The sequence below is a fragment of the Melospiza georgiana genome, chromosome 1, assembly GCF_028018845.1.
Source record: "Melospiza georgiana isolate bMelGeo1 chromosome 1, bMelGeo1.pri, whole genome shotgun sequence".
In the NCBI taxonomy this organism is placed as follows: Eukaryota; Metazoa; Chordata; class Aves; order Passeriformes; family Passerellidae; genus Melospiza; species Melospiza georgiana.
Genome location: NC_080430.1, coordinates 42,814,405 through 42,840,673, shown reverse-complemented (window position 1 = coordinate 42,840,673; position 26,269 = coordinate 42,814,405). Strand labels below are relative to the sequence as shown.

Sequence of the window (26,269 nt, the reverse complement as noted above, 5' to 3'; positions counted from 1 at the left end):
CTTTATTTTACTAAAACTTTAAAATACAATAAAGCTTTTAAAAGAATCTGTCTGAATTCAGTTCTTTTGGCAGATATTCCTCCTGGCTTCTCTAATCCGTTTTATATGAGCTGGCATCTTAAAAAGCACGCTTTAGTATGCAGAGCCTAACAGTACTGCTGAACCCTCCTGACAGCCTGCTTCTCAGAAGCAAAAAAAGACATTATCTCCCCAAAAGACCTGCTCTAAACAGTGTTCTCTTTTGCACACGAGCTACCTGCCACCCTATGCCCTGTTACTTGTTATTCATAGAGCTGCACATCAAAGAGAACCAATCCTGAGAGCACACACAGGAAAACTTTCTCTTTTGGTTAAGCACACAGCTATTTATATCATAGTGTGTTGCTTTCCATGTACATAAATGAATTTGGTTCTTATGTAAATTCCCTTGGAATACTGGAGGCTTCAGTCTCTTATTAAATAAACACAGAGCAGCAACATAATATTGTTTCTATAAGAGAGCAACACTGGGACTGATACACATGCAATGATATATAGATGCTTGTCTATAGAAAGCTGCAATATGTGCCCCACGATTTCAGAAAGTTCTGAGCAGAATGTTATACTGAGCTGACAAAAATGTAGAATGTCAGCCATCTCAGTTTAATACTTATTTCAGGAAGAGAAGGTTAAAGGAACTCCATTCTTGTCTGCTTGCTAAATTACCCCAGAATACATTTTAGTACTTTATAATCCGTTACATACAACATTCAATATCCTACTCTCTGTATGAATAATAAAAAATGTTATTTTCAGCTTGTCAAAAGAAGTATTTCAGTTTTTACAGCACAGTGCATAATGAATTAATTACACATTAGGTAATTAGAATCTAAAATATTCACCATGCTAACTTAAAAGGATGCTGAATACTACTTAAAGACTGACATGCTCTTTGACCCCAACCAGCTTTCTTTGAACACAACACCTCTCAAATTTCTCAAATGTCAAGCCTTGCTGCTTTTCCACAGAAGTGTAAGAGCCTTCAAATGCAGCAGAAATCCTGTCTTTATGATGCCCTGCAGAGCAATGAAAGAAGAGGCAATGCTTGTCTGTTGGCCGTTACAGACATTCAGGTTACAAACCCCCTACATCCTTCGTAAGCTCATCAGGCCTTATTTGCCCCACTTAATGTGCTCCCTATTTTGCTTGAATATTGAAAGTCCCTCATATTACTAACTTTCTTATATTAATTTTTCTCTGTTTAATCACTTCATAATTCAACCATTTCATAGTTCAGCTGTTGCTTCAATGGGAAGGTCTCTAACAGATTTGTTGCCAGTCTGAACTACATGTAGGTTCTGTCCAGAATGGCATTTTCCACAATCTTGTGCAAGAAACAAATTTGATTTAAGGAGAAAATGCAATCGTAATGAATCAATTTCCCGTGCTCTAAGATGTATAATCCTACCCAGAGTTTCTCAGTTCTCTAAAGACCTGCCTTAGCCCTGAGGTTTTGTGCACACACTAGATTTCCTCTCCCAGGAAGACTAACACATGCCATCCACACACAGTTTCCTCCTGTGGGTGAATATTTATAACAAAGTGTAGAAGGAACACTTCGTTGCTTGTCCAGTACCTGAAGATTTTATGTATGCTGTGTCCCCTTATGCTAAACTAAAGGACTTGGAAGTAGGTAAATGATAGATTTGCATATCAACAAAACAACAAAACACTTCTGACAACTCCAGCTATTAATGGGTAGCTTCCCTTCCTCCCTTCAATGCCTGTCCACATGATCATTCACACTGACTGTGATTCAAAGCAGTATCCTCCCACATATTCACAGTTGATTAGGAGTTAGATTAGAGAATCTTTCAGCTGCACAGCTGACACAAAACTGCCAAGAACAGCTTTGCTTCTGGATGTCTCTAGAAAAGGGCAGAGTTCGGTAACAGGGTAGCAAACAAGGGGGTTACTTTTGGATGTCAGGAGTACAGAATTTCCCACGAGCTCGGCACTAACTCAAACATTGATAGGTGTAGCTGGGTAAGTAAATGCAAGTATCTCAAGGCAAACTCTGATGACTTGTTACTCTGTTAGTCTCCTTAGTGACAGGCTTATATAGAGTATAATTATTTTGAGTAACCAAAACATCCGAGTTAAATAAAAAAAATAAATTCTGATGCCGAAGTGTTCAAAGTACACAAATTGTACTCATCCAAATTGTATCAGGACAAGCAAGTAACATAATCACATGCCTTGAACTGACAGCGTGAATTGCTACAGAATAATTATTAAATAATAACTCTAAAATTCAAGCAAGTCTGAATTTCAGTGATAGCCAACCACTGTCTCCTAAAATTTGCAGTTTTCACAGTATGTCTCTTTAAAATCACCTGAGTCAGATCTTTAAAGGGCTAGAGGGCCATGGAGCAAGAGACCACAAAGTAACCTTCCACCTTTCTAGTGAAATTGGCCACCAGCCAATTCCATCAGAAGTCATAACTTTGCAGAGGTCTCAAGGATGCCGAGTGTCTCTTCACCTTACGAAAATCAGTAGCTGTGTATGCACAGAAATCCAAACCTACAACCTATCACTGAAAACAGAATTGTAGCTCAGAGTAACTGCTACTGGTTTAATGAAGACATGTGCACTGCTGCCCATAGGCTCAGGAAAGGCAGGACATAAATCCTGAGGAAATCAGGCTTCATTAGTTCTGCTGCCTATAAGGAAGCTGCAATGGGAGAACATGCAAATGGAAAAGTTTATTGTATAAGAAATCAGTCCAATCTCCTTCACAGTATCTGTCCCTTTACAGTCTTGATAAAATACAGTCTTGATTTTCATTCCCTTTCCTGTTTACAACCTGCATTTATCAGAATTCTGCCATTTTCACTAGTCTCTCAGCATACAGGTACACAATTTTTTAATTCCTTTTTACTTTAATCTAAAAAAGACTGTAAGACTTTATGTCCAAAATACCTTTTAGCCTTTTTCTGTCTCTAAATGAAAGTTATTGTTCTATTTGAGAGAACACACAGGTAAAATAAATTTTATAACATTTTTAAAGAATAAAATTAATGCAAGCATGACAGAAGGAAACTGTCAACCGCAACAAAAATCAGAATAACTACAACTTAGTGCTTTGATAAACTTGAAAACACCCATAGTTTATAGAAATGTAGCTCTCAAAGGAGCCAGGAGAATAATATGTGCCATGGCAACCAAACAGAGCAGTCTTCTGGCACTTTCTGAATGAGCATTTAGGAGGAGATTAATTCAATACTCTGCATGATGAAAGGGCTCTTGAGATCCATAACTGTCTCCCACAAATTACCCTTATTGTACAACTGGATGTTTAGAACAGATTGCACATTATCTATATTGAACTAGAGCTTTCACAGCAAATTTATATGAAACAGATTAAGCCCACATGATGTGTCACACTATTTTTCACCCACTCATTTCAGGGCATTTATAAAAATGGGCATTTTATTAAATGGATCGTTGCCGTTTTGCAGGATTTATTTTTAAGCTTATTTATATTTAGAAGTACTCTAAAGCCTTTTTACTATGAAACTTTGAAATTTCTGAGACACATAAAAGCATAAAAAGATACTACTACAGAATTTACAGTCTGGTATGTAAACAGACAGCAGAAAGTCTGCCACATAAGCAAGCATTATTGTCTTTGTTGTGCATTTCACGCTTTTTTGAACTTACAGTAAATTAAAAAGATGACATATCTCAATAAATAATTATGTCTTCCTATTTATATATATGAAACCATATTTTTCAGGAAATGCAGCACCTGATGAGCACCGGACAGCTCAATGAAAGCAAGTGTCTTATAGAACATGTTTTAGAAAGAGTGTGTTAAACCTCTATCTGCTTCATCAGAATCTAAATTACTATAGAATCTTTCCTCCCAGGAAAAAAGTGATTTGGTATTTTGTTTACTGATTTCCTTACATTGCATCCAATCACACTGTACAACATAACAACCAGAAGAAACTCGGAGTAAAACAAGATCTAGAGTGCAAGCACATTATAAATTACTGCAGGAGAGAAGAGCCAGCCAGTTACTCTTAGGAAAGAGGAAATAATGTATTTTCTCTTCTGAGGCTACTGAAAACTCTTCTCTGCAGCCCAGCAATGCTCAAGATGAAGTATTTCACCTGCTGGATTAAATGAAGAGCTTTCCAGTTGTCTGCAGTTATGAGTAACACCTGAATTGCACAAAATATTCTGGAGGATGCACACCCAAAAAGTAATCTTAGCCGAACTGAAGAGAGCTACTTGAGACTGAAGATTATAAATAGCTTTGATTCAGTTTTGTATCTGGCAACTGCAATGAATGAGAGGTGAACTTTTCAAAAATTTTCCAAAGGCCACACAATTTGTAGTGATAGACAGTGGAAATTAGACACTTAATCCATCAGCATTTCTGAAAATCTCACTTTGGCTTTGATTACATTATCATACATTATTTCTGAAAAAAACCTATCTTCTTTACAAGTAGGAATACATTAGGCAGGCAACAAGAAAAACAAAAAAGTAGTGAGTGTAATTACAATTTTGAAGATCCAAGACTTATGTAGAGCTACCATTTATTTGCAAATGAGACAATTCTGAATCTACATCACTTATTTTGTACTCTGTACTGTGTGTGGAGGCACTGAGTATCCTGAATAATAAACACCATGTAAATCAAGGAAGAGCAGTTAGGTTCTAAGCAGAGAAAAGTAAGTATTTACCTTGCCATTAAACAGTGAAAATAAAAATAAATTTAGGTGAAGCAATCTCACTCACTGAACATCCTGTAAATTAGACTGAGCTAAGAACATTGGGTGGAATCGAAATCTAGAGCACAAGGAGCAAAGCTGTGGTTTGCAAAGTTCCCTTCAATTTACTACTTCTCACTTCAGTCCCATTTTACAATTATTATATCATTGACAAACCTTCAGCCTTCACTTTGCTACTGATAATTAATGCTGTTGTAAGTTGGAGAAGGTATTTAAAAACATTAGGCATTTTAAGCATTACTCCCTCTGGGCTTGAGAGTAAAAGGCTCGCAAACCTAATGGAGTTGGGCTGATTATTCCAGCTAAAGACTTTCATGTTTCTTGACTCTTTAAAAAGCAATGAAGTGAAACAGATTTGTACATTTCACCATTTAAACTCTACAGGAAAGCTACACAGGTTTTAATACCTGTATTTTAGAAAACAGTTGAGGCTTTGCAAAACCAGTATAATGATACCTCTCCCAGAAGCACATCTGTTGATTAACAAACCTCCAAAACAAATCTTTCCTGTATAAATAGAATTAAATGTGCTACAATTTCAAGTCGACGTATTTCCAAGGAATTAGAAACACTAATTTGAAAATTGTCTCAAAGGATTTGCAGAAGTACTTGCATGATGGAGTAAATTACTTCTCCCCAATACTACTGCCTCAAAGATCATTATTTTTCAAAGCTCCTCTTCACAAACAAGCTAGAGAAATCTACAAAATGTGGTAAGAATTTGAATTTGCAATTCATGAAAGAAAATATGTAACCAGAGAGCAAAGAATCATTTACAGATATGAATCTATCCCAAAACCAAATTTCTCTGTCTCCATGTCAGGCGAATCTGAGGCTTTATGCCTGCACTCTTCCCTCCCTCTCCTTCATAAAAACCCCAACCACAAATGTCATAGTTAAAATTATCTTTCTGATCTGTGCCTTTAAATTTTCACCATTCTCTTCAGCCTACTGTTCCTTCACATGAAACTAAATTTTTCTGACTTTTGGAAGTTTTTTCATCTATTCTGCATCCACTTGCTCCATTCTGACACAGAGAACTTAACTCTTCTCATGGCTTTGCCAAAAAGTAATTCCTTGCTAGCAGGCTTCTCCCTCAATATTGCTGTTCATTCATGAGGCCACACAGGCATGGAAAAGCTCTCCATGAGCATTCAGAAAAAGCATCCTGAAAAATCACTTTGACCATATAAAGAACAGTTCAGAGAACTCTGATCAGGCACTTATTAGTCATTTATTGTGAACATGTTTTCCTGGGAGGGCTAAGAGCTCTTCATTAGATCTGATTAGATCTGCCAAAATACTTGATTGGGGTTTTTTTTACCATGTCCTCCAGAACCTATTTTTGCTATAGTTCTAATACTGTAGTTTAATGTAATAGAAAGTATTATCTAATCTTAGCTATAGATATCACTACTTGTCTCCCATAATAGTTACAGTGAGAAACTGGAAATGCAGCATGACCTGTAACATATTTAGAGTATAGTATTAGGAAGGGAATATATTTTGTAGGAGTGAGTTCTTTCTATGACTGAGTAAAGACATAATGAGAGCTGTACTTCACATTAGGAAAGTTTTAGAGTTTCAGATATTCTGAATGAATGTAAAATTTAAATTTAGTAAGATGTGTTCTGAAGGCAACCTTGTCATTTAAACACCTTTTGAATCCTTAGGAACAGGGCTGACTGTTGCCTTGGAAACAAAGACTGCTCTAGTGTGTTCATTTCAATGGATTCAGTCAATTTGAAGTCAAATTTCCAACTGCTAATTTTATAGACAGTGCAGGTGCAAAAGTTTTTAAGATCAGAACAGAAATGGTTTGCAATGCTGCTCCCTGACAACAGTGTATATTTATTTATTTATTTTGCACTGCCCTTGGGAAATAAGGATATTCTTGCATAACACTCTCCAGGAAACTCAATTATATATTGTCCCTCTGCATAAGAGGGTGATTATGATAATGGAGGAAACAAACCTGAAAGTAAAAATGCAAAAACCTTCAGGCATAAACAAACAATGTATAATTTGGTCCTTGTGTTCTTTAAATTGATCTAGGATATTAATATATAAAAAACAGGAAAACAAGCAAAAAACCACCCTATGCTCTACTTCTATGGATACACTCTTTTTTTCTATGTATCAATGTTTAGATAAAGTATTTGTAAAAATGAGGACTAACATTTAAAAGGACATTCCATTCATCATTTCAGTGAAGCCACTTTGTTTAAATGAAGCACAAAAAAAGGACAGGAAGAGACACTACCAAGCAGGACCTTGGATAGGGAATGACACCCATATTTTCTGAAGCTCAAATTCAGTCTTGTGGGCTCCATTATTCACCCTCAAGTAAATCATGACATATCTAATTTTGCTCTTTACTTGGTCAACATATAAACATTCCATTTTCAAACAGGATTTAAATTATGAGCCAAGTTCTTAGCTGGTTTCTACCCATGAAAATATTGACATTTCACCCTGAAGGAGACTTGTCCCAAGATGCTCCAAGTACAGTTAACAGAGAGGGGTAAATTCCTTCATAGACTTAGATTCCTCTTCAGAGGAACCTCTTTCTCTGTTTTCTTCAAGATATGGAGGAGACTGGCATATCTTAAGCAATTTTTCCCAGTATGTATACTATTCAGTGCAGGTAATTTAGCAGTCCTAACTAAGATAGCAAAATGCCAGTACTACATAAATATCTCTATTCAGCTATACAGGATTAATGCTGTTAAAAATATTTTTTCTTTCTTACATGCAGAGACCCCTTAACTTCTATTATCTCCCACTGTCAGAAAGTTACAAAGCACATCCCCAGAGCATTCATTCATCAATGCAGTTTGCAGAAACTATTGTTTCCACTCAGCTGTAAAAGAATCACTCACTTGCCCATCTTATATCTGCATTCTCCATTCCTACTGGTGAAATTCAACCACACTTTACTTCAGTATTCCAGGATTTAATATATATAAAACTTTCTCATGACTAGTCTTGCCTTTCTAATCAAACTGTAAAACCCCTATCTAAAAGACTGATGAAAATGGAAGTAATTTTACAAGAGAAAGAACAGTTCATACAGAAAAAAATTATTTTCACATAAGCATATGCAGTGTAGGGGCCATAGGCAGTACATACACCCCAAGGGGGAAAAAAATCCCCAAACCTTAAAAAAACCCCTGAAATAATAAATAAAATTTATTAAACAAAGCAGCTACTGAATGATTCAGCATTTAAAAACTGCCATGGACAAGTTGATTCAGTATCACCAAAAAAACAGTTGTAAGGGTAAATGGCTATGTACAGACTCAGAGGCAAATGCAGGTGTATAAACATGTGTATATATGCACAGGAGTTAGTCTATTAGGAAAATAAAAATGTACTTCTAATAGAATAAGAGAACTCACAGTTAACATACATTTCAACATGATAATGAAGGCAGGAATTGCTCATTACTTTTTCTACTATGGAGACAACGAAATTGCTTGATTTTGGTATCAATGCGAAGCTAAAAAGCAAATGAAGGAACAAGATCTTCTAAATGTGCCATGTGCAACTACCTTTCCTGTCACTCCACCACCCTCCTCAACTTTCAATTTCAGGTTTCAGTATTCAGCTGTTTTTGCACCAGGCTTTCTTTGGAAACCATCACATTCTGTTATCACTGAAATGAAGGCCTTGAAGAACTAAGTATTTTGAGTGATATAACAAAAATGTGTTCATAATGAGGGTAAATTAAATGCCATTTAATCTATTTGAGAGGCTGGGATATGTTGTTCAAATACTGAATATTGTGATGAGTGAACTGAACAATTCAGAATAGATTCTTTTCTTCCGTAGTTCTTTGTTTGTGTCCTTATAAAATCAATGTAAACAAACTGCCTAGCAGAGCAAGGCTGCCATGGGTACTTAAATGACTTTTTTCAGCTTGTTTCTTTTCCTGGATTAATTCCATTGTCACTTTGTGTAGAGCTGTGGAACACTCATAGTGGCAAATAAATGATGTTTACAAAATACCCACTGTACAGGGACTTTAAAACGCCTAACAGCTGATTAGAGTCCAGGGCGAACCGCAATGAGGCAAGGAGTGCAGTTATGAAATCAGGTTCAGGAAACTCACTGCATGACAACCTAACAATCTCTCCCATCGAGACAAGAAATACTAAGATAAGTAAAACAGAGAAATGAGAAACTGGGAAGATTTGAAGAGTCCATACACAAAGATGAGTAAAGACAAAAACTCTTCCAGAACAAAACACAATGTACAGAATACAAAAAGCAGGTACAAAATTTCAGAGAATAAACTGGAGAGAGGAACGGGAGGAGACTATTTTTATAACAAACAATTCTGTAAATCACATTTATTTCATACTCAGGGACGCTTTGTCAGGTAACAGTAACCAACCAGCTGCAGATTGACGTACAGAACTAGCAGAACTAGCTTGTTGCAAGAGTATGAGCTAACTTGTTTGTCCCTTGTTTATATAAAGACTCAAAGCTAAAAAACACACTATTTTACCTTAACTGGTTCTTTAAGTTATATTGTATGGATTTGCTGCTGATACACTTGACTCACATGATTGTTGTGGACAGCCAGTCCTGAAATCCCAACTGGAGAAGAAACAACCAGCTCCCCATTTCTTTATAGATAAGAAACCAGTAAGAGATAAACTCTGCTGTGGCAAAAAATTACAGCGCAGCATGATGAACACAGGCTACACATACTGCATATACATATCTCCACATGTAAATAATCATACGATATAATTTCATTACATAAAAATGCCTGCAGAGATCTTGCTCCCAGTGACTAGTGACTTGCAAGTGGACAGGATGTTTGTGCAAAATGTTCTACTTAAACAGAACAGGAACTGCAGCATGGCTCCATGGGGCAATCCTCCCAGACATGGGAAATAAGGACAGAGAACTTCCTCAAGGAAAAGACACGAAACTCAGTTTGCACTAACAACGCAAAAAGCACTTATTCACAAAGTAGACATTGAGATCCCAGCAACTGTGAGGTGACAAAAAGTGTTTCATGGCACTGAAGAAGGAAAACAGGCTACAGTAACTTCTGCCAAACTTCTGTCTCTTCGTAGAGTTCACGGAAAGCTGAGATTCCTGTAGGACCAGCCAAGAGACTGAAATAGCAGAAAGCTTTCTGCAGGAGGCTGGGGGGAAGGTCTGACACACAGCTGAACTGCCCCTCACTCTGGCAGTGAATTGCACCAACAGCACTGTAACACACCAGAAGCAGCAATGCTGGGTAGGAACACAGAACCCAACTGCAGGTCTGAGAAGCACCACCAGGCAGAAGAGGTAACTGGGATACAGGCTGGACTCAGGTATTAGCAGTCTTTAATTAAAAATGTGTTCAGTTTAGTTCAATATTTGTCAGGTACAGAGGCTTCACCTTAATGGTGACTGTCCCACAACCAAAGCAAACTGTTTCTGGACAAAGTGAAACTAATACTGCTCCCATTTTGTTTGAACAGTGACCATTACAGCACTCTGTCAGCTTTTGGCTCTGGACACGTGATTTGTTCCACAACATCTGGATGAGAAGAAGCTCCTTGCAAACACTCCATGCCATCTGCACAAAGGCATTGTGCTGCCTTTCCCAAGCAAGTTTTTGAGAGGAGAGTGAAGGATGAAAAAGAATACTCCTTTGCAAAGCTGAATTCAATTTCCCAATAACTTAAGAAGAGAATGTCTTATAGAGTTCTCATCTGTTATCTATTACAGTTACTACAGTGATTTCAACCATTTAACCTGTAATATAAATTATATCTGGCACCCTGTCAGGAAGGAGCTGTAGCTATGTGACCGAAGCATGAAGAATTGAGCTCTTACTGCTACCATTAAAATGTGCTGCAGAGGGTGGAAAAGGCTCATCATCAAGCACCTTTCGATTTTGATCTTAAACTGCGATGGATTAAAGAAGCCTCAGCAAATATTCCCCCATGAGAAATATCCATGCTTCTATTTGCAGGAGAACTGAAGTTAAATCTGCAGAAGATTTTACTACTAGTAACAAAATAACTAGCAAAAAAAAAATGCTGAGCTGCAATTCTTTTTTTGCAAATGCAAAGAAATGGTTTTTCAGACTGCATGTAAAGAGCAGGCCCTTCCTGCTGGGCCTAAAAACTCCCCACCACTTTATAGTACTGAAACACATTCCACTGCAATATAAGTTGCTGTATGTGATTTATTATTTTATACTGATACCCAGTTAAAAAAAATTCTCACGGACACTTGATTCTCTTCTTCTTACAAATCATTGTAATACTTTTGAATATTTTGATATGTGTCTCTCATGCAATCATGCTGCCACTGCTGCAGCAATAACAGATATGCCCATTTTCCAAGAGTGCTGTGTGTGTTTCCAGGCTGGTTTCAGGCGGGTGGCACTGAGTTTTGGAAGCACAGCCGGTGACCTGGAGCACAGGGGAGCTCTTATGTAACATGCTTATACACCTTACATAACTTCCATATACTGTGACAGCCACACCATCTCCCAGATATTTGACTATCTGACAGCTCTCCCTCTCTACCTCTCTCACTATCTGGCTTTCAAGGAGACATTTTAAAGAACTCCAAACAATCCTGCCTCACTTCCCCCGCCCGCCGAGCTCCCCAGTTACAGACACTAATGGCATCATGCTAGCTACCAGCAGGAACAGATGAGGTCTCTGCTTTTTGGACATTTTCACATATATCCCCTGCCAGTAAACCTAGCTTTAGAAAAATCACATTTTGCACACTACAGCCATGGTTTCACAGCAGGAGAAACCTGTGTTTTTACAAGTGCTTTTTCTTCTCAGTCCCCAGTAATTTAATCTCTCACTGAGTGCATGGCAGATATTAACCAAGGGCATTCACTAAGGAGGTAGGGAAAGAAAATTTGTTGAGTAGTAAGTAGTATTTAACTCAAGTATTTAACAAAGCTACAAGTTTTGAACATATTCTGTGAAAAAATAGTTCTTACCAAGTGATATCTGAGATCTCTGCTGGTATCAATGTAAATAACAAGGTATTTTTAAGACAATTACCTCTATTTGCCTTTTCTAGCAGAGTTACACAATACATAATGCATTTTTTTAATATGATTGTTTATAATAATTTATAGCTTGCAGAAAACATTTGTGAAATAAAGTCTTTTCCAGAAACTCTAGGTATAAATAATGAACTCCTACATTCTTGGTCAACAAAAAGTTTACCTCCTAACACGTTGTAGCCTAACAGCCTCATTTAGCACCAGTATTATAATGACACTGGCAGAATACAAAAACCAGAGATGCTATATATAAAGTGTATATATATATATATATATATATATATATATGCAAGTATAAAACAACCATCTTACTTCTTAAGTGCCAGCTCTAAGGAAGAAGAACCACTCTGGTTTTGGTTTTCTTGCCATTGAATTTGGGACCATAATTGTGAGATACCCTCTCTTTAACCTTGTCAACAAAAACAGAACACAGAATCTGAATTTAAAAAGTAGCATTTAGCAGTAGCAAGCTTAGAAACACAGTCAGAGGATACAAGATAAATTGACCTAAAAAAGCTAAGAGGCTTTGGGCATTAAAGCAGACTCTCAAATGTTTATCTTAGTGCAACAGTTTTGCCCTCAAAGCTACCCAGTACGATTAATGTTTGCTGGAAAATATTATGCACACACAATACCTAAGTAGAAAGACAGTAACTTTTAAATGCATATCCTCCAGGGAAAGCAGCTGCCTACAGTCAGCTGAACTTTTCAAAACCTGCTTATTGTGACTATAAAGATGCCTTTAAGAAAATAAATAAAGTAAATCAGTAGTTACAAAGGAAAGATGCAACTCTAGTGGTAGGCAGAAAGCAGGGGCTGCTGGAATTCGGCTATACATTATGGAGGTGCTGGCCAGAACTCGCTAAGCAAAATGTCCCCCTAGAACTACAGGAGATTCCAAGCAGAAAGATTCAACTTCTGTGTTTTTTAGTACTCCTTGCATGAGACAAATCCTTCTGCACATAAGTGCCTCTCATAAGAAAGCTAATTACTAATGGAATGTTTAATTTAGAATTAAATTAAAATTTCAGATGCACAATACAACTTTATGCAAGAGTCACACATGTAAATAACACAATATATGCATGAATATGCACCTATTCCTCATCAGTGCAATATTTTCTTCTTCCATAAAGTTAACAAAGCTTGAAAGACAGGACTTTTAAGTGTCCCTGTACAAAGTGACAGAGATGACCTTAGCTATTTTAAGAAAATAAACAATATCATGGCACTGTTACGTTGTGGTCTAACTGCCGAGCATACTTCAAAAACACAACAGGCCATGAGACCAAACCAAGTCATGATATCTTGTCTAACAACAACTACCAAACTGGCAGTGCTCCAGACTTTCCATGTTTTGGCAGATGAAGCAGTTTTCCATTAAAAATGAACAGGAAAGTACCCTTAGCACCTAATATCCCCACTCTGGTGGCAAGAAACAGATTAGGTAAATCAATTCAGGTACTGTAATCAGGTGGAAGAAAAGAAACTACAGGAATCCTGCCAACTTGAATTTCCCCAAATTTGGTAATCTGTCTAGCTTTCATTGTGTTAGCAAAATGTTAACCTGGCCTCCAAGAAACAGGACTATTTGTACCAATGCACATTATTTGACCATCTATACATAAACAGAGGAAAAAAGGAGTCAGCTAAAGCCCTGAAGCATGTGATTTGATTATAATAATTACCTTAAAGCAAATTTGCAAGCATCATTAACAAGCTAAAAGTAAATCAAGCCATCATATTTTCCACAAAGCCCATAAAAAAAAAGTTACAGAAACTCAAAATCATGTATTACAGAAGGCAAAAAGACCTCCATGACAATTTGGCCAAATATCTCTTCTCATATACAAAAGCTAAAGACTTTTTCCCAGTAAACCCAACTGAAATATATTAAAACATCTGCAAATAATCATCCTATATCCTTGGCACCAAGGATAATGAGTTGTGGAACAGCTTCCTGAAGGAAACTGTAGATCCTAAAGCCAAAAATGGTTCAAAAGGGAACAGAATGCTACCATGGAAGAAAGAATAACTGAAGATTACTAAATACAAAGATACTGCAGCTGTCCTAGAAAAATCAGGAGCTAGAAATGACTGGAAATTGTGGGAGTTTTAGGAGGAAGTACAGCACCTAGTTGCCACATTTTCCTATTCTTTTCTAGACATTTTGGATGCTGGTAGAGATGGCATACTATCTTTGACGAAAGTTCTTTTTGTCCCTCATACACTTGTTTCCTCCTAATTTGGACCAACATCCACCTATTTTTACAGATACAAAATCATGCCTCCTTTATGTAATGTCTGATTTCAGACACTGGGCCACATGACCTTTTCATCAAGAAGTCATGCACTAGCAAATACATACCTACATAACTCACATAACGACATCTCTCACCCTTTTCTTGACAACCTAAATAAATTGTCCCTAAATAATCCCCCCTGTATTATGGCAGCAAAGGTTACAAACTGCTGGTTCAGGCTTGTTGGGAAAATTAGGTGACTAGAGACTGGAAAAGTACAAAGCCGTGGCTAATTCCAAGTTTTGCACCTGCTAGATAGTGTGTCCTTGGGCCTAGCTGTAGTATGATAACAAATAGTGAAAGAGACGTGAGAAAAGAGAGATGTAGGCCCAAAGGAATGAGGAAGAGTCAATGGTATCGTTTAACCAATAGATTGCTTGGCTTGCAGAATATTCATAAGCTTATTATTTGCTGTATAAGTGTTTGATGCTTTCTTCAATAAACTGGACCTGTGATGAACCAGCTGGTGTCCTGGTCCCCTTCCTACGACACAGGCTGTCACCTCATTTATGAGAATCACTAGTACATGTATTAAAAAGAACTGCTAAAACTGAAACAAAAGGCTTATAAATGTCCCTGTGGTAAACAGAGACTTCTCACAAGCATCTCAAACGTGCATTAGCTGGAAAAAGCATCAGAGCTTAATCTCTGCAGACTTTCGTATCATCATCATCATCTCCTGTATTCTTGTACACCATCACAGCTCCTTTCTGATTCCCTAATAATACAGGCCCATTAAGAAATGCCAAAACCAAGTTCCTTTGACAGTACAAGTGCCACCAGTCTCCTCGTCAGGAAGCTAGTCGGTTGCAGGAAATGAAGATAACAGCAAGTTAGAACTTCTTTCTGGTTGATACCTCACACCTGCTTGTAGCAAAGTGACTCAACATAGGGTCCTGGTTTTGTTGCCTGAGGTGGCACAGGGAGAAAAAGGGACTCTCCATTTTCTTTCCCTTTCATGCACAGACCCTCTGCATCTTCCTCAGACACTGGACATCCTGTCATGCCCTGCTAAGGGATCAAATTTTCTGCAGTTCCTCATCATTTACCAGTTTTATTCCAATCAAGCAGTGTCCACCACTGAACAGCGTATCTCCACCAGAGTTACACAATCATTAGTGAAAATATTGCTTTCCTCACCATATCTGTGAACCACATATACTAAATTTTGCTGGTGTTGTTCTGCCACACATACCTATCAACTTGGAGTTAGTGTGCTTACATCTCTCTAGTGACAGAGGTTGGGCTTTTTTGTTGTGACACATGCAAGTTTTTTCAAAGCAAATCTCTCATATAGTTCAAACTGTTCCAGAAAGAAAAAATATGGATTTTATTTTAATCATCCAAAGCAAATAGGAGAAAACTCCCAAAAACCTCTCTAACAAAATGTCACTCTGCACAAAGTGTTTATTTTAAAAGTATGACCTTTCCTTGTCCACAAGGAGCTTCAGTTACATCAATTAGCTCAACATGGGGATGTGGGCTGGATGACTTCTTGCTGTCCCTTCAGAACTACACCAGTCTATAATTCTGTGAAATCACAAACTCTTAAAGAATGTGTTTAAATACAGTTTAGGTGTCAGTCTGGATACTGGTAAAGGGCAAAATTATTTATGACATGGTAGCAAAATTCCTTATATCATGGATCCAGCAAGTCTTAGAAAACAGGTACTGACACAGATCACATAATTGCTCATTATCTATGAATAAGTGGGTGGTGTCTATTCTGATACAACAGAGATACCATCAGACATAATTACATTTCAGCTGACATGGATGAGCATATGTAGAGTTTGCAGAAGCCTTCAAATACAATGGAGTCAAAACAAATAAAACCACCTTTGTTGGACCAAGCTGCTTCATATCCGTCTGTTCACTTGGAAGGTTTTCCTCAGCACAAATTTGACTACGTTCAAATTTTTGAATTATCACTAATTTTGAGAAGCAGCAAAAAGGACAAGTAGACAAAACTGGGTTGCCAAATAATGTGCATAAATTATAAGACTATAAATGAAATATGAATTGATAATTTGTTCTAGGAAATTATGAGTGGCAGAAAAGCCCCAAGCCAAATTTCAAATGTTGCCATATGTTGGGAACTCAGTGACTCCTAGGGAATGGTAATCTGACTAAGAGTCAATCACTTGCACTACCTGCCAGGCAGATGTCCCCAGACAAACACCTCAAGAGACAGATGCATTCAAAGACTGAAACCTCCTGCAATGCAGTCTTTGCCTAGTTTTGGAGGAGGAAGAGCAACCATTCCATCCATCCTGAACTCCAACCAGGTAAGAGGGTGAGGGAAAGTTAATGGTTTAAGGCAAGTTTGTAGAAAAAAATATCGTCTTAATGGATATTACTGGTACAGAGCAGTAGTTGGGAGATACACTGCACAAATTGTCACTGCTTGTGTGACAGGAATCCAAGCCATGCTTGATAGGGTTCACTCTGTGACAGCCAAAGGAGTGGTCTTTGCAGAAGAGATCCCTAATGAGATTAAAGCTCAAGGCATAGCTGTAGCAGAAAGTATAAGGAAAGATGGTACTGAGCATGGATTCAGTAAGGGACAGATCAAAGTGTCAGCAGCTTCTCCTCTCTTACTCTGCAACACAGTCCTTGACTGCACCAAGGGATTTTGCTGTCTCTTGTGAATTAAATGAAAACGTTCTGTATTTATATCCACTGGTGACACTGTTTATACCTGGTTTGCCTGAACATACCTGTGATTATAAAATAACCCTGGGCTGCCCATTAAAATAATGCCTCTAACTTACAGGTTCAGGTCAACACCATAGATTGAAAAAGAGAGAAAATAATACACAACAGAGACAAGTATCAATTTTTACCTTTTTAAAATCACCCTGTCAATAAATTTTCAACTATATCAGCTCTTTAGATGCTGGGAGAAGGTACAGAATTAGATATCTGAAAGAGTCAGAAGCAGCAGTCCATGAAACCACCTTCACAAACTTGTCTGTGATGAAAGTGTGAAAAACATTTGCACAAGGACTCCTCTAACACACCAAAAGCATGTGCTACAGTTATGTATTTACAACAAAATTAAGTATTAATGCACACCATTGAATTTAAACAAAAGGTACACACATTACCTACTTTTTTTCTTTTTATGTTATCCAGACAAGCAATTAACATCTCATTTTGAAATAAAAATTAATCAATATGGCAAGAACTTTACTATTTGCCATGAGTTTTATTGAAATGGCAAATATATATCAGAGTGCTATTTCTCATACCACAGAAAGTGGGAGTATTGCAGGCAGCACCAGGAGGCATAGAGATTTTTTCAAAATCAAAAATGAACAAAAGCCCATTGGCTGTGTAGGCAACATACCCTAGTGAAGACTTGTTCTTAGAATCACCATAATCAGGCTGTGCAGCATGTGCAAAGACCCAATCTTGGTACAAGTGTCATCACTAGCAACATGCAGACATGAATCCACTTCGAAATTTTTTCCTCTTTTTCAGGAATTCTGTGGGTTCCTGCTCTTTGGTCTCCAGTTACACCTCAGAATACTCTTCCTGTAGACAGGATGACAGAGATCTTCTTGGGAGGAGGGGTGGTAGTTGTACAATCAGTAAGAGTTAAACACCTAAAATTTGCCTGAAATAATCATCTCCGAAAAGCTGAGATGCATCCTACTTATTTGTCTTCCTGCTCACAGAGAAAGTTTTCCAGAGTCAAGTTTAATTATTTCTAATAAACTAGCATTACCTCTTAAAGTCCATTATTCTTACAGGGATCTTTTGAGGTGGCATAGGGAAAAGGATATTTAAAATGCAATAGGTGTTTAGGAGTCCACAGCTGCTTGCAACAAATACTGTATTCTTTTATCATCAAATTCTATTCAGTTCTATAAGACAATCCCATTATCAAAGCATGGTAAGTGCAACCTGGTGGGATTCTTTTATTTCGAAGGAATTTTAACATGAGAAGAGATTTAATTTTTGCTTCTCACTCTAGTTCTTCACCTTCTCAGTAACAGATACAACCACATTTAGAAGTCTGTAACTACACTTGAATGCCCTGTAAGAGGCTGTTACCAGAGCTCCTGAGATCAAATCTCACTGTGCACTTTACCCTCATTTGTATGGGAAGTGGAGCAGCCTCTTGCCTTGCATTCAAACTAGTACACACATAATTGGGAACCCCACTGGGTTCTGAAACTATGAAAGCCTCACGTAGCTGCAGCAGTCTTACAGTACGGACAATTTTAACCTAGTTTTTATCCTATCCCCTTACTCCAGGTTTCCTTGTTGAGATCACATCTTGTCAGTGACCTGGGACATCAGGCAAAACGAAAGTACTGAACTGACTGATGTTCATTCCACCACCAGGCTCTAGGTCAGGATGTGAAAAAAAGGTAAAATGGGTTATCTTTCCAGAGAGATTCAGCTGTTATGGAAACATAACGTGATGCACAATTTTACCCCAAGCAACAGCCACAGAGTTGGCTGAAAAAGAAAGTTACACCTGCTGGAAAGTTGGTGCATTATTTGTTGCAAAAGTACCATCTACCATCTCAATATGCCTATTAAAAAGTTTATATTTCTACTGTTAGCTCTCAAGGGTCCCGTAGTTCAATGTTGAACTTATTCCAAACCAGATAAACTTGTTGTCATCTCACCTTCAGCTGAAAAGTAGCAAATGGGGAGACACAAATCTCCTTCCCAAATTTGATTTTACTTTTCCTTTCTTCAAAGAACACAATTTATTTTTGTTCTGCTAACACTTTTCTACTGAAAGAAATTTTCATTAACATACTCTCAAGAAAGCTCCAGGATTAAAGGAATTCATGTTTGAAATGCCCTGTCAAAACTATGTTTGAGCACAGTATGTTCTATGACTGGGTGCAAGTCTTTCTAGGCTTAAAAAAAACTGATATAAAAAACCTGAAAATATAATGAATCTTACTTGCATTATATCCTACTGCTACCAAACATATTGAAATGTTATATTGACATGCCTGAAAGTGTTCTTCCTATTCAACAGGAAAAAAATTGAATTTGTGAAGTTGAAGTAACAGGTTTGCCCTCTTAAAAGAAACCCACAGCAACCAACAATGATTAGCAATGGTTTTATTTTAACATCAGCTGTGAGTTATATCTGATTACACAAACCCATAGAGCCAAAGAAAAAAGTGCAGCTGCATATTTCTTCAGAAAGAAATGAGGCTTTTTAAAAAATATTTTTTTTTCTTTAGAAACAATGCTATTTTCAAGGATTTTTTGGTGGGAGAGTGGTGTCAAAAGATAAAGCAATTGGTTTATGTACTCATATTCTGTTTCAACCTAAATTCAATATTTAAGCTCAAGTTTCTGCAGTCTTTCCTACAAGCTGTTTTGCAAATCTTAGATTATCTGAATGACATCTTTTCATGTCAGCTACTTTCCCTTCCTCCAGTCTGACTGAAGCATTGCCAGCAAGCATGGAACAAGCTTCAGTGGTGTTTTGAGGGCAGTCCTGAAACTACAGGTCCCTCTAAATTCTGGTAATTATAGCATCAAATAAGGCAGAATACAGGAGTTTGGTTCAGACTCACAAAAAACTGTCTTCAGTTCCATGCACGATAAATAAACAGGATGTTAAGAACTAACGACTTACACTCCTCCAATGTTAGACAGTTAAAAACAAAGATCCTGTTCTCTTCCTTCCACCACAAAAAGAGAAGGGTCCTTTCTGAGGCTCACTGATAAGTCACGTCATCTTGGCCCATCACCTCCACAGTCATATTTTGAGACACATGATATGCTAGCACACAGAAAATCTCTGCAACAAAAACAGCTTGAAGAGGTGCAAGGAGACTGCACAAATGTCACACATACAGAAGACCCTGAAGTCTGCAATACTTCTGTTTTGATCTGAGCTAAAGGAAGCTGTTCTTAGAGAGGCTACACACTCTTACAGGCCAGCACAGAGTATTCCTGCTGGAAAGGATGTGATTAGTGCTAGTGGGTACTATTCCCAGGGGAAATGGCAAGGTTCAGCAGTTGCAGTCAGAAACCAGAAACCTTGCCATTATTAAAGCTGCTGCAGTGTAGTGAATTGCAACAATAAGGCACTGAAACTACCTGAATCCGGTTTTCACTGAGAGAACAGCAACTTTCTCATACCAAAATACCTGCAGAGGGAGGGAGGAAGGATTTAAACTTTCCATATGACTGCACCTAGGTGAACAGACACCTGTTTCTTTCTGTCATTGTCTCACTATCTTTTCAAAAAGAAGGTTGTAAACACACTGCCATGTTTTGAAGAAGCCTCTGGTGAGTGATGATGATGATGCAGAGATCAGTCACAGCATTCCTATATTCTTCCATTTCCTTGAGAGGGAACTGAGAAACAAGACCCATTTTCAGGAAAAGGTTGACATTGCTGGAGAAATCCTAGTGAATGCTGCACCTACTGTTAATTAAAAAAACTTGTTATTCTGCTGGAAATCATTAGCAAGGAACAGTAGTGACACACAAACACCTGGACATCACTCTAAAGCAACTGAAGCAATTGTTTACGGATATCCAGACCACAGCACTGCCATTAAGCAATTGCATATGGATGGTACAACTGCCAAGGGAGATACTGTATGAAAGAGCAAAAGGTCTTAACTGCATTGCTTTATCACTCTCTGAACAGAAATACACCAGGGAGGATAAAGGAAGCATCTTTTCATGGCTGGTGCTCACTAAGCCTGACCCTTTTCATTACTGCCAGTTGAGGAAGGGTGACAGCTGTCACTCAGCTGACTGGGCCCTTTACTCATGAGCCTCTTATCTGTCTGGAGTCGCTTTCTGGTGGAATATTTACAGATGGACAGCAGATACCTAACAGATGGGCTCGCTTCTTCAGAGGAAGCACTGAAAGGCTTCACATATCAGAAGGAAAGGCATTCCTGTTAAGAGATACTGCCCACTGATGGCTAGAACACTAAGGAAGGAGTCAAGAGCACAGGGATGACAGGATATTTATAGATTAGGTCCCCTTAGAGGTAAGGGATAGGGATGAAACTGGGAAGGGATGCACAGAGCAAAAAATCCTCCATATCTGCATTTCTGCTCCAGCTTAAGAACAGTTTTTGTCCTCTACAGTTACTCTGAAAAAGCCAATTCTTGCATGAAAATGTATTTCTCTATTGTTGCCATCAGGGCTATGTTTATCTTGCTCAGAGACTGGTGCAGGAGATGCCATAAGAAAGAACATCTTTACCTGATTTATGTAATTCAGATGTTTTAATGCAGAAGTACCACAAAAAATGAGCATTTTCCTATCAATGAGCTTGTGTTTTCAGACCTGGTATTGATGCTGTGTAATGAGTTGCACTTTGTGAAAAGATAGGCATTCCCCATCAATGTCAATCAGTGTTAACACACTATCTTTCCCTGAAAAATATTAACTAGTTATACATTATCTTGGAGTTCATACTATCTGTACTTCATGATCAGAAAGTAATTGCATGAATAATTACTGTTTCCCAATTGGGCTATCTTTTGCCTGGGTCTAGTTTCAGTGCAGAAAAAAGGTGTATATTTGATGTTTGCCTCAGTTGGAAGAAGGTAATACTGGGGAGATCTCCTAATACCTGAAAACATGAGTGTAACCTAGTCCATAAAATGAAAATTATGCTGTTTCATCTGTAGTTGTCTTGTGTTTCTGGAACTTAAACCTTTTGTAAGGATATATGGCTGACCCAACTCCAACCACGAGGGTTTTTTGTCTATTCATTAAGCTTTGATCTATCCAGAAGCTGAAGTATTTATTAGTGAAACTTTTACTGTCACTGCCCTGAAAACGCTAGATAGTGACCTCACACAAGTTTGTCATCATTATTTCCATGTGCAATGTAAGCAGTGGTAACTCCTGAACCACTGGAGAATTAACTGACTGTTCCCATGCTGCCTGCAGGCACATCTATACTTAGGCCTCCCTAAAATAGGAACTAGACCAAAGAGCATGGCATGCTTCTGTGCTTGTAGCAAGTACTGGCACAGAGCAGAGTACTGCAAAGATGCAGGGAGAGTCTCAGGCACCTGACTCCACTTTACCAAGTGGCTACTTCCCCAGAAACGATCCTGATGGGCCCATCACCCTGGCAATACCCATTTCTAGTTGCCCATTATCCAGGCTTCCTTCCAGACGACAAAGAACCTGACAACACTTTAGGGAGTGTGAAAGGAGTTGCTCCTGCTCCTCTTCCAAGAATCTTGATCCATAGTCTCTTTAGTACTCTACAAAGAAGTTCACGTTAATTTACTTTCTGCCCCAGGTCCCATCAAAAACAGAGTCTAACCAGCCTCCTCTATCATTCTTTCCATTGAAGGATACCAGGGAAATCCGAAGCAAAATCTACAGCTGTAGCACATCCTCCAATTTGGATTTAGAAAGATGAACACACTTTGTCTTGAGTTACATTAACAAACAAGTTACATAAACAAACAACACTAGAACTGTATCATAACAAAGTATTTCTCAAAATAAACCACATTATTCAACCCATTCAACAGTCTACCCCTTTTCAACAGTCTTAAACTATGTAAAGAAATGTTTCAAAGAAGCATTTCAAGAGTTTCTAAAAACCTTTCCTAAAGTTTGAGAACTTCAAAACAAGACTGACATTCCAATATAAAATGACTTCTTTTTTTTTTTTAATGGCATTTTTTACCCTTCAAAGTAGGATTTTTTTAACAAGCTCTAATTTTGACTATTCATCTCTATTAGAGACCTGAGACACTCCAGTCTCTAAAATCCCTTTCAAATAGACACTCAAGTCTTCAAATGGATTTGAACACAGAATAGTTACAGTCCCACTGCACCATGTTAAAAAGCAATTAGCTTGGCATTAATGAAAATGTAAAAGTACTCCCACTGCCTAAAGTTAAGGATCCCAAACATAATCAATATAACTGTTCAAAGCAGCTGTATTAGGAGATCTTGTCTCTATGCACTATATACAGAGCCCAATAATCTGTTTTGGCATCTCAGAGTTTACAGTATGGCACTGTTAGTACCTTTCTAATAGCTACATCCCAAGACAGCAGTACTCCAAAAGATTGTATGGTAAAACACAATGGAATGCATGTCTGGATAGCATCAAGAAAGGAATGTGATGCATACTTGCACAAAAGTATACAAACCAGTTTCTTCATAACACTTGATCCTGCAACATATTTACCCCAGATATTTATGCCTGTTGTTTTGAATACATGTTTTGGGGGATTTTGTTGTTCTTATTTTTTGCTTCAAAGTAAGATATACAGCATAAATTACCATGTTGAGTCTCAGTAACAAGAGGAAGAAATATAAAATGTGCTTCTGAACGAAATGTTTTGGTATCTTCTTGCAGTGCCAATGTACTACTTTTAAATGCAGATCTTTTTCACTCAAAAAACACTACAGAACGAGGAAGAAAGTCCAAATATCTACATGTCTGTGGCATATATAGCACAGTATCAATCAGGGGAAATCTAAAAAGGTGATGGCATATACTTGCATTTAAACTACCTATCAAGGCACTTGAAACTCAGCCAATACTCTTCCCTAGATCCTTTAGGAAGTCTGAAAGCATAGGTGAGAACTAGGCCAGGTTTCTGGCTTTTGCTGAAATTCAGACTAGCTTTTTGCTACTGAATTAATGAAGCAACCCTGAAAAACTGGGAATCAGGCATATATCATTGTAGGAATGCACAGATGCTAGGATAGGAGATGAAGACCTAACTGCTGACATGCACACTCATAGAAAGAGACTCTGCACATATTCCAGCTGGAACATTGCGACCAAAGGTGACTATATTCACTTGGCCTTAACATTCCAGTGCGTGACCTAGTTTTGCCTGTCTACAAAATGAAAACAGAGAAAGAACAGCTGAAATAGAAATGTAGTCCTGTTCCTTTTAATATTATCTAAAAATCCCATGAGATTCCCTGGTCAGCTCCTGGTAACTTCATATTGACCTACTAGAGAGAAACAAAACAAAACTATCAGGCATTAGATACAACTGTGATTTGGATTATGTATGTCAGGGCTGATTAAGAAACACAGCACCAACCTCAATAGTGATGTTCTAGTATCACACAAAACTGTGGGATTTTAACTACAAAAGGCGGTGGATTGCTTATAGACTCAGTTTGTTCAGAATCAAGAGATCATTTTGTCAAATGCAGCTACAGTAGACACTTTAAAAAGTAACTTTCCATTTTACACACATAATAAATAGTATAGAGGAGTTTACACACGTGCATGTCAAGCACACAAACAACATGTTCACGTAAAACCACCATCAAGTACAAAAATATCTGAAACAACAAGAAATAGGGAAACCAGTCTCTGCAGCTCAATGCTGGAGTTTTTATTCTTAGCTAATTTTCTGATATGTAAGATAGCTTAGAAATCCCATCTAGCATTGTACAGTCAGAAACTCCTAAAGAATGCCATCATTGCAAAACCAGCTCTGTAGGATCTCTATATCCTACTGAAGGCAATCCCATGCAACTCTTCATCTCTTGTGATCTCCACCACTGACTCTACAGAATCATTGGCCAAAACAGAAATTTTCAGTAAAACAATCTAGTTTCTTATTTTCCTAAATTGCTTTGGAATGTTTGTTAACTATATTTTTACACAATAAAATGAGACTACTGTATGGACAGTAAAATAGGGCAACATTACTATTTCCTCTCAAAACAATTATTTCAAACATGTTCAGACTATTTACAATTTCTGATTACTACTAGAGCCAAGTTAACTTGTTTTACTTGTGATGGTATTTCAGAAATGAAAGAAATTCTAGTGTTGTAATAACAAATACCTCCAGGAGTTGAAACAAGATTTCATAGAGCCTAATTTCCTTAAAAGTGACAATATAAACAAGGTATGTTTGCACACATGAGGAAAATAGACATTATAAGGTGCCACACTACCAGTCACATCAGGAATTTCAAGCTGTCTGAAAGGGCACATCATTTTCCTGAAGTGGATTTGCATATAATGGTGGGTTGAAAGGACAGAAAAATATGTCAAAGCTCCCTGCTACACTTCTTAAGTAATGATGGATTAAGAGAAAATGAAGCTGCATCTGAAATGCTCTTACCTGTTGTTTGAGAGCCTCTAAAGATTCAAATTCCAATTTGGCGAGTTTCATCTGGATATCTCTTGGTTTATCAGGAATTACAAACGCCATGATAAACTTTATTGCTAGTAGCAAGTGCTGTAAAAAAAAAAGGAAAAAGAAAAATGTTGTTTTATAGAGTTTGAATCGTGGAGTAAACAGCATAATATTACTAAATTTTAGTAACAGAGGTATAAACAATGATTTCTTGTGACATGTACAACACAGCTCACTATAACCACATTAAGCCTCAGCTACTCCATATGTTTTCTGTTTGCAGTCATTCATAATTTGAATCTAAACACAGATAGTCTGCCTTATTTCCATAGTAATCCTATTTTCACTATATACTATACATTCTAATTGAATTTTGTATTTGTGATTCCAGATAAAATAATAGCTTTTAAAATGTATTATTGGTGTATAGGAATTGAAGATAGTATATACTGCACCCAGTATATACAGTTTCAGAGTGAATTTTTTTACATGTATACAAATATATATATACACACACAAATATAATCCTTAAAGAAGTGGCACACCCATGAACAGAAACTTTTCAGGAAATGGAGAAACATTCCATATATAAGATGTCAAATCAGTCATAATTTATTGCAAAATTAGAGACTGAGCAGTTTCTAAATTTCACTTAAATATGCACGATCTCACAAAACACAAATGCCAAACTGTCAAGTCAGTAATTTTGTTTCTTCATTTATGTCAATTACAATCTGAATAATAAATCTTCTATCAAGGCCTGAGCTGACAATATACTGCATATTTGTAAGCAGGAACTTGCTCCCAGCTGAGAAAGATAAAGCAACACTGAAATGTGCCTTATATGTTATATATGCTTAACTTCAAGCACATGCTTACACCACCATAATGATACTCATGGAGATGCTTAAATTCAGGTAGCACATACAAACTGTTTCCCAAATTCCCTCGAATTTTAACATATAAAATGAAGCAGAGCAGTGCTCCTCTCTGAAATACCATCTTGCTGAACTGTATG

General features: G+C 37.5%; 1 protein-coding gene across 3 annotated transcripts in view; it reads right to left on the bottom strand.

Moving 5' to 3' along the window:
- The window catches only part of ANO10 (anoctamin 10), a 122,224-nt gene that overhangs the window by 15,829 nt on the left and 80,126 nt on the right, over positions 1 to 26,269 (bottom strand). For all 3 annotated transcript variants that reach the window (XM_058025904.1, XM_058025893.1, XM_058025883.1), the window contains one exon: positions 25,237 to 25,353. In XM_058025904.1, coding sequence (XP_057881887.1) covers positions 25,237 to 25,353 — 117 coding nt within the window. The remainder of the gene's footprint in view (positions 1 to 25,236; positions 25,354 to 26,269) is intronic.